This window comes from Phacochoerus africanus, chromosome 3, assembly GCF_016906955.1.
Source record: "Phacochoerus africanus isolate WHEZ1 chromosome 3, ROS_Pafr_v1, whole genome shotgun sequence".
Classification (NCBI taxonomy): domain Eukaryota; kingdom Metazoa; phylum Chordata; class Mammalia; order Artiodactyla; family Suidae; genus Phacochoerus; species Phacochoerus africanus.
In genome coordinates, this window is record NC_062546.1 from 167,140,776 (window position 1) to 167,157,443 (window position 16,668).

At 39.0% G+C, this 16,668-nt stretch overlaps 1 protein-coding gene across 1 annotated transcript in view; it reads left to right on the top strand.

The window, feature by feature from the left end:
- Positions 1 to 6,724: 6,724 nt before the first annotated feature.
- The window catches only part of PLCL1 (phospholipase C like 1 (inactive)), a 323,847-nt gene continuing 313,903 nt past the window's right edge, over positions 6,725 to 16,668 (top strand). Inside the window, exon 1 of the mRNA XM_047773158.1 lies at positions 6,725 to 7,452. Within this exon, the coding sequence (XP_047629114.1) occupies positions 7,129 to 7,452 (324 nt within the window). The 5' untranslated portion in view covers positions 6,725 to 7,128. The remainder of the gene's footprint in view (positions 7,453 to 16,668) is intronic.

Here is a 16,668-nt window from a genome sequence, read left to right on the forward strand (position 1 = left end):
GTATTGATGAAGTATTTCTCTTTGATCATACTAATGATTGGCGAGTGAGGGGAATTAATGATGAGAAATAATTCAGTAACTGCTTTTTTCTCATCCACTGGGGTCAGGTAAGAGACACTCCTTTTGATTTTAATTTAGTTTCAATCATAGATCACAGACTATTCTTTATATTTTCAGAACACAAACAAAAGCCCCTTTTAAGCTGTATTTTGCAGGTAGGAGGAATTAAAGCAGATGGAAGTGTAAGATTCTATTTTATCTCCATATATTACTTTTCTGAAGTTCAGAATTCACAGCAATATGTTGATGATAAAGGTAACATTTATCAAAAAATCAGAAAAATATTTCTTCCTTTAGAAATGATAGTCTGAAAATAATAGTGTTTTTTCTTTTTGCTTAGAGTTTAAGTATTTGATCATAAAGAATCTTCTAAATAAATTCTGCCTGCAGCTATGAGTTTAGTTGTTGAAAACTCATGTTGGCTAGGATAAGCTTTAAAGAAACCTCTGTAACCTGTCATTACACTAATTATAGTATTGTACCATGTTTGTTGCTTATCTTCTCGCTTCACAGTTTAAATTTCAGTCTTTTGCTGCTGCTTAATATTTCAGATGATTCCTGAAACATGTTTTTTTTTTTTTCCTCTCATCTTTCAAAAACAATTGTGACATTATCTGAACAATTTCACCAGTACATTTTATATAGAGCAGAGGATGGCAAAATTCCCAAGTGCAGTTCAACAGCTGTTGTTCTTCCACTGTGGGTTAAGGGTAGAGGCAGTTGTATCCATGGTGACCTATCTGAGTCAGTGAGGATGGGAACTGTGGGATTCTTACAGGGGTTAATAACAGAGCAAATGCTGGCAATCCAGTTTTCACTAAACATTTGGCTTCAAATGGAATTTTTTTTTTAAAGAAAGGATTCATTTTTTACAGTTCCTCATTTTTGTAAAGCAGATAAATTTGTGCTTAACCAAAGACCTGTAACACCTGAAAACTTATTTGGAACTAAAAAGAGATTAGAGAAAAGACTATATTTTACTCTTATATTTTAATTTAGAACATACATTACAATTTCATGCTTATTTAAATATCACCCTCTGCCTCTTTCTCCCAAAACATTTGAGGTAGAATGCAATGAAGGCATATTAATAAGTTTAACAAAATAAGTATTAGAGTAATACATCATGACCAAAGGAAGGGAGTGCATTAGAGAAAAAAAATATGATTTATATTTTCTTCCAGTGGGCTTTGTGATGCTGAAAAGCATTAATAAACTTCATGCCTTGGAAAAATTGGAGGAAGAACCCCCACCATATGCAGATGAATTAGATTTGGGGTATGTACCTGGGATAGGGAGAGGGGGAGGAATCTAACCCACACATCTACTTTAGCATCTCATGTGTCAGCATTGGGAGTATGTTTGATTTGAAAAGGTTTATATTATAAAATCGTACCTGGAAAAAGACCCAAGTTGTTAAATAAAATAAAGAAGTGAAACAAGTTTTTATGGGGGCCTCATTGGTGCCTTTCCAGCAATATTTTTCATAAATGCCTTTGTGGCTTCTGTATCTGTAGGGAACATAACCATAACACAAGCCCCAACCAGGATCCATGTCAAAGTAAGTTAATACATAGAAAATAAATCAACACTGTCTATTTTTAAAAGACCTTTGCCCTTAACATACAGAGTGTTCCCAGATGATTGGCTTGGGGCTCCTGATAGTGTATTTTAGCCTCAGGGTCCACACAGGGTGATTCCTGAGGGGCAGTGTTAATGGACAAACACTTGGCATTCTGTTCTCCTGCAGGTAGCACAGGTTTCTCAACACTTGGATGAAGCAGCAGCCATTAGGCAGTATTGATTGTAATTAGAGATTTCTTAAATTTATTGCCTTTCAGTACTTGGAAGATTTATTGAATTGGTGAACCTAGATCTATCTGAAATAATTTGTAACTTCTCATTTTTGTAGGACAGTTATCATGGAGTGAAGTGTACTTGTACTTAGAAATAAAATTGTTTGATTTTTATGTTTTAGTTACTAAATTTCCCATGTAATTGCAAATATAATTGATGACAGAATACCTGTCAAGAAAAGGAAAATTTTGAATTTTTAGACAGTGTATTAAGTTTTGCTTATCTTTTATTGACTTAGCATATATATTCTCTACTACTGTAATATTTATACTACAAATTACCCTGCAAATGCTTTTTCTTGAACTAGCAAATTGAAATGATTATAGTGTGTATTAGGGAGTTCTGGGACTGAATATAAAGATATATGTGACTCAATTGAAATTGCTGTACCTCATATTCAATGCATTTCTGTTTTTGCTCTTAATATAAAAATATTCTTTCTGGAAGTTCCCATCGTGGCTCAGCGGAACCTAATCCTACTAGCATCCATGAGGATATGGCTTTGCTTAGTGGGTCTGGGATCCAGAATTGCCGTGAGTTGTGGTGTAGGTTGCAGACACAACTTGGATCCCGAGTTGCTGTGGCTGTGGCATAGGCTGGCAGCTGTAGCTCTGATTTGACCCCTAGCCTGGGAACTTCCATATGCTGCAGGTGTGGTCCTAAAAAGCAAAAAAAAAGCAAAAAAAAAGAAAAAAAAAGTTCTTTCTTACATATATGTGGATGAGAGGATAAATGTGTTTCCTCACACACTATCAATCAGCGTTATACTCCATCCTAATGTAATAGAGGTAATGCTGATGTTAAGAGAAGAGGTCCTTGCGTCTATAGTGAGTGGTCCCAGATTTGAAGAAGTGGTTCTTCAGAATAGGTGAAGTCTCTAGAACCATCACAGGACTTGTACCCTATGAGAGCCTTCTTTAGTAGGAAGAGCCCTAAGCTTCAGAGTCATCTACTGGGACTCAAATCCTGATTCTATCACTTTGAGCAAGTAATTGCCCCTTTTGATCTTCAGTTTCCTTATCTATAAAGTGGAGATCAGAATTTTTCATAGATGATTATCTGGTATATAGAAAGTAGTTATAAGCACTTCCCCAACTGTGATTTGCTGGTAATGTAAGGAAAGTCTTATTATTCTCACTGGATTTTTCTTAGGCCCAGGGTTCTGGAGTGACTGACCTAGGCTGGAAGGACTACAATGACATATCTGGGCTAGGTATTTTCAGGTTTGCTGGACCTGAATAGGTTCTCATCAGTTGTTTTTCAGTCCAATTCTAGATTTCATGTTACTCCAGTTTATAAGCATCCTTCTATTTTTGCAGCTACTTCCTTTGGGTCTGCTCTGATTTTTGCTCCAGGATTCTAGGGTCCTCAATGATGAGAAATCCTCAGTAACAGAGCCATTTATTTGTCTTTATCAGAAATGATTGTTTTATTCAGTTAGAAGACTGCAAAGGTTAAGATCCTGTCCATAAGTATTTATTGAGTACCTACTCTGTGCCAGACATGGTTCTGGGAGCTAGAGATACAGCAATGAACAAAATAGACAGGATCTTTATGCATATGGAGATTATATTTTCCATTTCAGTGGGGCAGAGACAGGAGGTCAGGGTGATGAACTATATAAGTAAACAGTTCCATGGACAGGACAGTTTATTTACAGTGATAAAGTCCTATGAGAAAACAAAACAGAATAATAAGAGTAATGTGGTATGTGTGAAGTTGAAGGGGCAACTTGAGATTTGTAGTCAGAGGAGGCCTCTCTGAGGTGGTGACATTTGAATTGGCAATTTATGGTTTTTATTCATATCCCTTCGATCTGCTGCCCCCACCCCAACTTCCGATTTGCCCATCAGTGATTGCTATATTACTTGGTGAAAGATTGAAAGGCAAGAGTTGCGGGTGTTAGTAACTTGGAAAGTGGGGTTTATTTTGTTTTATTTATTTTTCTTTTCTAGGGCTGCACCCGCAGCATATGGAGGTTCCCAGGCTAGGGGTCTAATTGGAGCTGTAGCCACCGGCCTACGCCAGAGCCACAGCAATACAGGATTCGAGCCGTGTTTGCAAGCTACAGCACAGCTCACAGCAACGCCGGATCCTTAGGCCAGGGATCGAACCCGCAACCTCATGGTTCCTAGTCAGATTCGTTAACCACTGAGCTATGACAGGAACCCGCAAAGTGGGGTTTAAATGGAGGGGTAGGAATGTGTCTATGGCTGCTAAATCTTTTTTTTTTTTTTTTGTCTTTATGCCTTTCCTAGTGCCGCTCCCATGGCATGTGGAGGTTCCCAGGCTAGGGGTCTTATCGGAGCTGTAGCCACTGGCCTACGCCAGAGCCACAGCAAGGTGGGATCCAAGCCGTGTCTGCAACCTACACCACAGCTCATGGCAACTCCGGATCTTGAACCCACTGAGCAAGGCCAGGGATTGAACCTGCAACCTCATGGTTCCTAGTCGGATTCGTTAACCACTGAGCCACGACAGGAAATCCATGGCTGCTGAATCTTTTTCTCAGTATTAGTGATGGTGCCAGAGTAGAATCTGTGCCTGGGTAGGAGGAGATTCAATAGGGTTTTTTTTTTTTTTTTTTTTTAAATTGCAAACATGAATATCAGGAGGAGCCTTCTGAGCCTATGCTAGAGGACAACAGTCTGAAAGACTTGATACTTCAGGTTCCAACTATATTCTCAAAGCAGCATAAATTAGACAATAGCCCTATGAACAAAGATTCAGAGGTGTGTGTGTGTGTGTGTGTGTGTGTGTGTGTGTGCCTGCCTTCATATGAGGGTGAGAGAGAAGGCTGCGGAGGGAGAAAAGAGATAAGAGAAACACAAAAAATTTTGTACGTTATGTGTTATACCTTCTGCCTTTTTTTTTGAACATCACTGACCTTAAATGTTAGTAAGATGACACTAATTTTAATATTAAAAATTATTACTGGGATGGTGTACACAAACCATTTACACGGGAAATCCCTTTAAATGATATTAATATTGTAGGACAAGGTAATGAGTGAGATAACTGCAGTTTTATATTTCTCAGAGGACAAACCAAGAATGGAATTTTTATTAGGGTAGGAAAGAAAAATAAAACTCTGAAAGCAACTGTAGAAGACAGAAATAAAACATAGTAATAGTTGAATATCAAAGAAAAAAGTGATAGTTTAAAATAGGTTATATTTGTGAGGATAGCAAGTAAAAATATTTCTTATAAAGATAAACATGCATGGTTGTTTTAAGTCTGGGTGCCCTTTTACTTCCTTCCTCTAGCCTGTGGGCTATAAAGGCAGATTAGTTGAAAAGAATTATTGAGTTACCCCTCCTATCTTTTGCATATGGGAGAAGAAAGAAAAAAAGCATTTTCTATTATGGATGCAGTTCTCAGACTCTCACTAGAGGGTGGTGTTGGATCTAAAACCAGAGGTTGCTAATCTGGTACATTCATTACTAGGCTGCATTTATATTTAAAGAAAAGGTAAAATCGAGCCTTCTCATTCTTCCCTAAAAGTTGATAAATGTCAGGTCTGAAAACTCCCAAGGGCCTTATTCAGTTCTGGCTGTTTGCAGCCCCAGAGGAGCCAGATAAAGTAGTGACGAGATTACTGGGGAGGAGTTAAGTGACAGATTCTAATAATGGCTCCTGCACTAACTGGTGGACAAAAACCTAAAGCTCTCTGGGCCTTCATCTCAAGTATAAAATAAAAGGGCCATACTAGATGATCCCTAAATCTCCTTACATCTCTAAAATTATGATATTCTAACAAATTCTGGGTCTAAAAGGCTGAAGAATTTTTCATGTTCTTGGCCAAAGGAACAAGTCACATCTCAAATTATAATTAATAATTAATATATAATTTAATGTTACAAATGAGGTTTAACATAGATACTAGTATTTAAAAAATTCTTAAACTAAAATGTCAAATCTTTTGTCCTACTAGGGAATCTCAGAGCCATCCTCTTCATCTATCTGAGCATTCTGTGGTTAATTTCAGTGCCTTAATGCATCATTCGAGGATATCTTTCCTCTTGGTTGCTAACTTGCTGGAAATGAGCAAAATATGTTTATATAGGGTTATCTAGAGAAAGGAGGTTGAACCATTATCAAATAGGGATGTTTTAGGAGAGAGATTAAATCCTCCACCTCATCTTGTACTTAGCCAACATCCATCATATCTGTGCTTTGTGAGAAGTCATTCTCCAGAGCGATTTAGTTGGTTAGATTTCTTATTACCCTCACCTCTATAATCTGATTCCCTCCCCTTGTCACATTCACATTGCAGAATGAACTGAAGATCTTTTCATGGAATCTGAAGCAGATTATCCAACTCCAGGGCCCCAGTAAACCCTAGTTTATCTCTGCATGAACTTACCTTCTAAAGTGAGAGCCTGCCATTAACCCCTGATGCACTCTGCGCAACCCCAAAGGTTTTGACATTAATACTCAACAACCCCATTTCCTCCAAATTGCTTTGCTTTGCAAATGAAGGTTTCCTTCCCCTCCCCCCGCCTCCTGGATTTTGTTGCATCTTCAGGTTCATTTCGAACATCGAAACTTCCCAAAATATACATGGAGCGGCTCCGGCTGCGCACACGCGCGCGTGCGCGCGCTCACACCCTCGCATGAGTACACGAGCCCCGCTGGGCCGGCTCCCACTTAGAGAACACATTCCATTCTTCGAGCTCGGGCACACCCCTCAGCAGTGGGGATTGGTCGGGCCCACCTCCCCTCGGCGAGGCGAGCCTCCTAAGAGGCCCAGACGCCTGCCAATCCCCACGGGCTGTCAAAACAAGTCTTCCCTCCCTGTCACAACAGAGCGGAGTGGAGGTCGCCGCCACCGCCACCACACTTCCTGGGGCAGCTGCACCGCGGTCCAGGGGCAGGTGGCGGGTGCTCCGCGCTGCGGTCGCCGGGCTGCAGCCCCTCTCAGGCCGGCGCGTCCCGGCTCCGAAGGCCAGGCGCTGGTGCCTTTTGTCTGGCGCATAGCGGGCGTTTGCATCACGTTTCGGACACCTCCCTCTCCTCTTCGCCTCTCCTTCTATCTTCTCGCTCACATCTTCTCCCCACCCCCGCCGCCGTTCCCCGCGGACTGCCGGCCTCCTGGACCCAAGCCCGCGGACGTCTCTGCTCGAGCGATGTCTCCTCTCCAGAAAGTTACCGCCGCCTCAGCCTCTACCGGGCGGTGAAACAAAGTCTGGCGGGGCCGCCTCCCGGTGCATGAGCGCACCAGTGCCCAGCGGTTGGACTCTGCTCCTGGGCGTGCCTCCTCCCCCCAGGGAGCCCGAAACGCGCTCGGCCATGGCCGAGGGCGCAGCCGGTAGGGAGGGTCCCGCGTCGCCAGAAGCGGCTGGGGGTGAAGATGACCCCCGAGTGGGCCTAGACGCTGCCTCCGGGGACTGCGTGGCGGCGGCCCCTGGGAATCGGTGGAGGGACCGTCGCAGCGGGGTCGCATTGCCGGGGGCTGCAGGGACTCCGGCGGACAGTGAGGCCGGCCTCCTGGAGACTGCGCGGGCGACCCCCCGGCGCAGCAGCATCATCAAGGTAAACGAGGCCTCTCGGCCCCAGGAACGTGGGTGTGAATGGTGGGTGGTGTGTGGATCGCGGGCCAGGGCAGGATGTACGGTGTCCGGAGGCATCGCAGGCTTGGCATTGTTTTGTCCCGTCTCCTTCATTACCGAGCCTTCCTTCCTTGTCCGGGGGTTCCCAGACTCAGTTCTTGGCTGTGAGAAGCAGAAGTGATTTTTTTTTTTTTCCCTGACAGCGGTGGAAAAGTTCCGCTGGGCGTCTTAGCCTTTTGATGGATGCTTTCCCTCATTTTCCCTGAAAGTTTCGCTAAATCGTTAAGGTGGAAGGGAGGACTCAATATAAATGCAGACCCGCGGGATGGTCGTGCACTGCTCTCCAACGAAGTTAGCTTTTCCAGTACAGTAAAGGAAATACATAGTTTACCCTCAACTGAAAATAAAAACAAAACCCTCGAGTCAAACTCTCTTGAAATCTCACGAAGCGTGAACTTTCTCAGGAGGCAGGCAGAGTTTTCACTGGACTCTGCGGCAAAGTAAAGAGTGAAGGTGGAGTGCAGTTTCTGCGCTGCAGAAAGCTGCGCTGCAGAAAGCGCAACCAGAAAGCAGTCGATCCACCAAGCAACATCCCGGGTCCTTGTGGTTACTACCACATCCAGGAAAAAGCTTCCCAACCCTCAACTACCAGTCAGGGTTTCTCTCCATTCATTTGGCTAAAAATTCGTAAGCCTCGCCCCTTCCCTATCTCTGTCTTCCACCTGGGGCTTGTTTCTTGTTCGAGATTTCATCTTGGGTGCGTGACATGGGGTAAGGTCTCCTGGAAGTCAGAGCCCTCCCAAAGGCTTTTTTTTTTGGCAAAGGGTCTCTTAACGTAGATGCATGTGGGTAATCTTGGGGTAGATGACTTTAAAGTCGATCTTGGTAGAGCAGTCAGTATGAAACTACTTATACATAAAAATAACCCAAAGATGATAATGAAAGATGGACTTGGAACTACCAACTATTCAACGTACTTGTGTTTTCAAGCTCTAAATTGAAGCTCCTAGTTCCAGTGTGGGTAGACTGCTCCCACAGTTCATCCATCGAAGTATCATCTAGGCTTTCCCCCAGTACTGACACATGGAAGTTTAAAACCAAACGGGGGGATTTCTATATTAAAATAAGAGCGGGTAGTAGTTGCAAATGACTTGTAGTAGTTTCTGTTATTTTGTGATTTTTAGATTATGTGAAGAGGACTGTTCTATTCTGTGTGTGAATTTGGATAAAACGGAAATGATCACTTTCCCCCCTTTTAACCCACAGATCAGAGAGCATATTGTTTTAAAACTTAAAAAAAAAAATCACAGGCAACATGCATTTTGAATTCTAAGATATAGACAATACACATATTGTGTGAGAACAAGAGCTGGAAGATAGTTTAAAATATATCATCATAAAAAACAGTGGGCTTTTTATGTTGTAAAAAGTAGAATTACAGAGGGTAAGGAATATACAAATTCTTGCACCTAAATTTGCAATTTTTAAATTTTAGGCTGTGCTGGTTGATATTCTCAGAAGGATGCTTGCTGAGTAATGGTGCCTCTTTTGTTTTGAAGTTTCTTTTTTGTGACAAAAAATAAGGGAGACAACAGAGTAGCAATTTGATTGTTTCCCTATTTAATAGTGAAATAAACATTTAATAAATGGTCTTTAAAAGTAAAAATACCAGAAAATGAAGTATATTATTATTATTATTATTTTAAATTAGGTTTTATTGAAAAAGTAAAATATACATACGGTAAAAACAAATATTGCAAAGGAGTTTGAAGAGAAACTCCCAGCCACTCTATATTCCCACTTACATAGTTCTTCCCCAAAGCTTTTAACACTTTCTTATGTATTCTTCCAGAAATGTTCCATGTATATATAAACATATGTATCTGCACATATCTGTGGTGAACTGTTGATACTGCTGATTTATGTAATGACATTTGGCTAGTTTTACAGGCCTTATATTTTCAGATTTGCTCCAAACATTAAGATGCCTAGAGGGTTGTCTAAAGTCTTTGTGATGGGTCAGTTAATCCTCAAGGATAACCTGGTAGGTTATTGGTAGGCAGCAGTCCTTGAGGTCTGTTCCTAGAGGTCTTCATTTTCTTTTAGTGGGGAAGAGGCAGGTGGTGGGCTCTGTTCCACTCTCTCTCGGAGATCAAGGACCTTTCTATTGACATCTTAAATCTGCTGCCCCATGGTTTGTTCACTTTGGTGTAGTAAAAATGAGAGTTTCTAAGAAAGATCTAACATAAGAATGACCGTCATCAAAAAGTATACAAATAATAAATGCTGGAGAGGTTGTGGAGAAAAAGAAACCCTCCTACACTGCTGGTGGGAATGTAAATTGATGGAGCTACTATGGAAAACAGTATGGAGCTTCCTGAAAAAACTAAATATAGAGTTACCATATGATCCTGCAATCCCATTCCTGGGCATATATCCAGAGAAAACCACAATTTGAAAAGATACATGGACCCCATTGTTCATAATAGCACTGTTTACAGCAGTCAACACATGGAAACAACCTAAATGTCCATTGAAAGATGAATGGATAAAGAAAATGTAGTATATTTATACACTGGAATATTACTCAGCCATAAAAATGAATGAAATAATGCCATTTGCAGCAACATGGATAGACCTAAAGATCATACTAAGTGAAGCAAGCTAGACAAAGGCAAATATCATATGATAATCACTTATATGTGGAATCTAAAAAAAATGATACAGATGAACTTGTTTACAAAACAGAAATAGACTCACAATAACAGATATAGAAAACAAACATGTTTACCAAGGGAGAAAGTGAGGGGGGGATAAATTAGGATTTGAGGATTAATATATACACACACTACTATATATAAAATAGATAGCCAACAGGAACCTACTGCATAGCAGAGGGAACTATACTCAATGTTTTGTAATAACATAAAAGGGAAAATAATCTGAAAAAGAAAGAAAATGCACAACTGAATCACTTTGCTATACACCTGAAACTAACACAATATTGTAAATCAGCTACAACAACAAAAAAGGTCTAGATAATATAAGAAATAACTTGCAATGTTCTGTATTGAGGAAATAAAATTTATTCTTAGTTTTGCCAAGAGTTCTTTTTATTTGGTGTTGAAACATACACAACAAAGAAAGGCTTTAGTACATTTTGTGTTAATCAAGCTATTAAATGCTGTTCCAAATAGGCCTTAGTACAGTGATAATTGATATTCATGATCATAACTCTGAGCCACTGAGAGACTAAATCATCAAATATTAAATTCTTTTCATCTCAATTTGGGGTATTGTTTTCTTTCTTTCTTTCTTTCTTTCTTTCTTTCTTTCTTTCTTTCTTTCTTTCTTTCTTTCTTTCTTTCTTTCTCTCTCTCTCTCTCTCTCTCTCTCTCTTTCTTTTCTTTCTTTCCTTTCTTTCTTTCTTTTTTACTTTCTTAGGGCTGCACCTGCGGCCTATGGAGATTCCCAGGCTAGGGGTCTAATGGGAGCTACAGCTGCCGGTTCATGCCACAGCCACGCCAGATTCCAGCTGTGTCTGTGACCTACACCATAGCTCACGGCATCGCTGGATCCTTAACCCACTGAGTGAGGCCAGGGATCGAACCCGAAACCTCATGATTCCTAGTTGGATTCATTTCCACTGTGCCATGATGGGAACTCCTGAGGTATTGTTTCTATTCTAATTATTTGACTGCTAATTCTCTATGAACTTGTATATTAGATAAATCAGAATAGTGCATTCCTCTATCATGCCAGAAAACAGACTGTCTTGTATATTAATAAAAGGAATGTTTTCAGTAAATTTGCCTTTCCTAATTTGTGAAAACATGCGTTTAGTTGAGAAAACAATTTCCTTCTGAGCTGATGAAAACAATGACAACATTTATCTTTACACATGTTCGGAAAATCTTTCTACTCTAATTATGTTTCTTCTCTTATATGCCCAATCATAAGTTTTTAAAAATTTAATGCAAGAATTAAACTAGGTTCTTTTTAACCTATTCATTCTTCCCCCCTGTGGTTTTTTTTTTTTATTTTCAACAGCATTGACATTGATAAATGTTCCATGTTTTTGGTAAGTGCATTGTTGTATACCACAACATTGCAATAGATTCCATCTTAATTGCTTCTTCATGACTTGTGGTTTATAATGCCAAGTTATGAATTTCTTTGCAAAACAGATACTGACTCACAGACTTTGAAAAACTTATGGTTTCCAAAGAAGACAGGTTGGGTGGGGGGGTACAGTGGGGGTTTGGGGTAGAAATGCTATGAAATTGGGTTGTGATGATCATTGTACAACTATAAATGTAATAAATTCATTGAGTAATAGAAAAATAAAATGCCAAGTTAGTTACATGCAAGATGATAATATCTAACAATTATGGACCATTTTACATTCAAATGTATTTCTATTTAAGAAATTAGACCATTTATCTGTCCGGAACTTGATATCAAATTTATATATTTAAAATATTTAACATTTTAGATTATTGTTTATAGCTGTATAACTCTGTAATAGAAATTTTTAGAAAGCAGTGTACCTTATTCTCTATACTAGATGGTGGGAGTTGAGCTACATAGCATATTTTTAAAGTAGTAGTTGATTTGTCTTCCATTGTATGTGATCAATACAATGGAAGAGTTCTACTTTTTTCCCTTTTCTTTTGATTCTGCTAAAGTGTGAATTCCCTAGAAGAAATTGTCATTTGGATCCTTTGGACATAGGTGTGTGGGATGAAGATAGGAGCTAAAATGAGGTGCTGAGAGCTGCATTGAAGCAGCTAAAGTAATGACTTCCATGTTGTTTGTGTTTCATTTTATATCATGGCCAGTCTCATTCTGTCATGTTCATCATGGGTTTCTGAGTTGCAGCCTCAAAGAGGCACCTTGGCTACCTATTTACCCCTGTCAAAATAATTGCCTCTCTTCAGAGGGGCAAGGGGAATTTTATTCGTTTTTGTGACGTGCTGCCTACTATGAGTCAGGTACTGAGAGCTCCCATATGTTATATCAATGCTCTAAAGTAGAGAAGGGAGGCTTGGAGAGCTACTGACACAATGTAGAGTCAGTATTCATAGCCATGTCTGGTTAACATAAGAACTTGTGCTCTCATGCTGATTCTCAGATGCAGGAAGCCCACAGTCCAGAGTACTTTTTAGGTTAGAAACAACATGAACATCTAAGAAAGTGGCAGGTTCTTGGGCCCCAAGGCTTGTGGGTAAACTATCCTCCCTCTGTTCTACCTTCTTCCCAATTCAGAACACCTGGAGATGGACAACTTTGAAAGGGATTGCAAACTCTCCTGTCTTTGGTCTTTTTGTTAGGCCTGCACTGTATTTTAAAAGGTAGAACAGCTTGGCAGATGTTCTACTTGTCAGTGTATGAAGAGCACACCTGTTCTTTTATACCAGGCCTCCTTCTCCAGTGCCCATGCAGACAATTGAGTGTGTGAAGTGTGTATTCTCTTTTAGACTGATAGATGGGGCATAGGAATATGTATTATTCTAGAGAAGTGATGAAATGGAGGATCTTGGATAGGAGCTCTAAAAACTTTTTTTTAAAAATAGAGATAGTTTTGAAGGTAATTAATTGTGATAAAAAAATAGCTCAATATTTTAGATGCACTTGTAAGTTACATAGGCTTCTGTAGATTGGCCTGAAAATTAAATTAGCATTTATAGAGTCTTTTCTGTGTGGAAATTTGTGTTAAAAGTTCCAAACACCGACCTATGGGTGAATTTTGGAAAAACAACCTGATTGTACAGTGAAGCTGGTCTGTCTCGAGTATGCCCTGGTGGCTTTGGTTGTGGGTGCTCGTCCTGAGTTATGATTCATAAACAGCGTTGAACTTCTTGGGTAGGTTTGTTTTATTGTTCTAGTAACTATAGTCAGAATGTTTATTGTCCCTGAAATTGTCGTAGAAAACATGGTCACATTTTACCTTAGAAATGGTTGCTTCTCATTGTGGTGCCTTTTTGATAGGATTTCTTATAGCCTCTCTCAAGATTTCAGAATAAAATTTAAAGAGCCTTGTCATATCTTGATGAGAAATTTTAGAAGTACCCATTGATTATTACTTCTGTCAGAATTTACACAAATTTTTTCCTTCTTGGAAAATAATTAAGGTTTAAAAAGTAGTTAATTGTATAGCCATTGAAAGGTCAAACATACATTGCAATTAAAACAAGAGTAGTTTTCCCAGTCTTTCCCTTTTTATAGTAGAGAAAACATGTAATTACATTTTGTACAGTAATATGTCAATTGAACATTTATTGCCAAATAACACCTCAGGCATTAACAGGGTATTATGAAAAGACATCAGGAGACAGCTGACTTTACCTTTTGTGCTACTGAACAAACAATGTGTTAACTCTTATAGGTATAATGCTTGTAGGTAATGCTGGAGCAACTGGTGAGGCAGTAGGCTGAGGAGTAATTCAAAGAAAGAATTACAGCAGACTTCCCTGCTTCCCCAGTGACTTCTGTTCGGAACATTATTCTGTTTTCAGGAGCAATGTCTAAACTGAGACTTGAATGAGATTGTACATTAAAAAAATTATCCAGCTTAAAATGACCAAACAGAAGAGGCAGGAGTAATGTTATTTTTTGAGTTTCCTATTGAGATCTCAGTACTAGTAAATGAACTATTGGTTATTAAACAGGGAGAGAGAATAATTTGATTGCTCTTCCAATCTAAATCTAAGGTAGACCTATTACAACGGAAACTGTCAGTTCTACAAAATCTCATATTTTGATGTGTTCTAATAATGTAGAAAACATTTATTTGTAGTTTTATCAAATCTTATTTATCTTTGCATCCCAGTTCATCTCTGCATCCCAGCTTCTATAAAGATTATAATAGACAGAATTTATTGTAATTAATGAGTATACTAATTGGATAATAACAATTAGAACTGAATGGTCACCTTTTATAACAACTACATTCTGTCTTCTTTTAAGTCTTGGCCAGTGTATTGTGTATTTCACCTAACATTTGATGGCAACAAAATTATGGTATGACAATGTATTAGAATAGTCCCTTGGATTTAAAATTGATTTGATTCGTAGTTTAATTTGTAACATTTTATGTAGATGTATTGAAGAGAGATGTAATCTGGTTTATTTTCAACAGTGCTATTTTAACTTACTTTACTAATATTTATCTAGCATTATTTTGCGATAAGTAGGATTGTACATGGTGAATAGAAGAGAATCATTATTTATATTATCATTATCACTCCAGGAAGAAGAAGGGCAAGTTAATTTTGAAAACAATGCAATCTTTCCAAAAAAAACAGCCTAACAACCAAACTATTTTAGTAAATGTGCTTTGAATTTGTGAATTTATGAAAGTATGTACCTATTCCTGGCAAGGATGTTGAGTTTTTCCTTAACCATACAACTTTGTATTTAAAAGCTTAAAATGCCTTTGAAAAATAATATCTGCTTTCTTAATTCTTTTACATTGACTTGTTTAAGAACCTTATAAGAGGTGCTAAATGTGTACAGGACCAAGCACAGGCAGTATGTATAAATAGGCAAACTTGTATTATTGCAAACGGGTATAAATGATGGTGAGATTATATTCAGAACACCTTTACTGTGAGTTGTGGGCAAAGAGAAATGCATGAGGAAGAAAAGAAGAGACAAAAGAACACTATACTGTTAACTGGGACTAGGATTACAAGGTATAATTCTAGAAAACTTGACCTGATTATATTGTAGGTGATTTCAATATGATCTGTGGGATTTTTTTTGTTTGTTCGTTTGTTTTTGTTTTTTTTTTTAGGGCTGCACCTGTGGCATATGGAGGTTCCCAGGGTAGGAGTTGAATTGGAGTTGTAGCCACTGGCCTATGCCATAGCCACAGCAGCACCAGATCTGAGCCACGTCTGGTCTGCGACCTACACCACAGCTCACAGCAACGTCAGATCTTTAACGCACTGAGTGAGGCCAGGGATTGAACCTGCAACCTCATGGATACTAGCCAGGTTTGTTTCAGCTGAACCACAACGGGAACTCCCAAATATCCTGTGTTTTAAAGCCTTACCTCCCCCATCCCAAATCTGCTGCTCAGGCGCGCACCCCCTTGGCTAGAGAATAAGGAGTCAGTGGATGGAGAATGCGTTCTGCCTCCAAGCCTCTCTTGGCTCAGGCTGGCTCAGGGTCTGGCTCAGAAAAAGGGCAGCTGTGTGGGAAGAGTGAGAGTAGGCTGCTCTGTTCTGCTTCTCTTCATGTCAGCCCATTGTGGGGTTGAAGGGAGAGGAGAAGACCACATTATGTGCACCCTGACCTTTATCTCCTTTGAAAACTCCACCACCATAAGATAGAGTCTATCAATGTCCTTGAACTTGCAGTTTTGTAATCATTTATCATGACTAATTTTTAAGAGGAGGTAATACGAATAGAGGTGAGAAGTCGGGGGTTGGTAGTCTGTACCCTCTCTAGAGACTGACATACAAGTTGCAAAGACATCTTCAGCATTTGGTAAACTCTTTTGAAATATTTTGGGATTATTGATTCTAGCTATAATTAAATAATATATATTTAGATAATGTTATTAATAATTAATGCTTTATTTTTAGGTTTAATATAAAAGATAAAAACATCCAGTACATCTCGAAGAGACTTTCCTATTGAGAAATTTTCTTTGTGATAATAGCAAATGCTTATAAAAGTTATGAGTCTGGCATTGTTCAAAGCACTTTATGTGTATTAATTTTTTAATCCTCACAATAACCATATGAGCTTAGTATTTTTAATGGTTATTTCCATTTTTACAGTTGGAGAGATGTAATACGACTTGCCCAAGGTCAGATGACTAGTAAATTGTAGAGCCAGGAAACGGACCCAAATATTTTACCTCCAGAGGTTGCTTTTAATCTTTGTGCTATACATCCTTTTAAATAAAATTGAAACCTTAGTTAGGATCATGAAATAGCAGGTATTATATAGCTACGTTAAAAACTAAGTTTAGTTGACAAACCAAAAAGAAACAATTCTGAAAAAAATTTTGGGAAGCTCTGTTAAGGATTTTTTATTATATATTTTTGAAGTTTCTTAAACTTTCATGTAAAATATCCATGGCTTTATAATAATATTGTACTCTGCTTTCCCTTGAGATGAGTGGAACTTGTCTTAGTATAGTTTTACTCATTTACCAGAATTAGCATCTTTACCATGAAGCAAG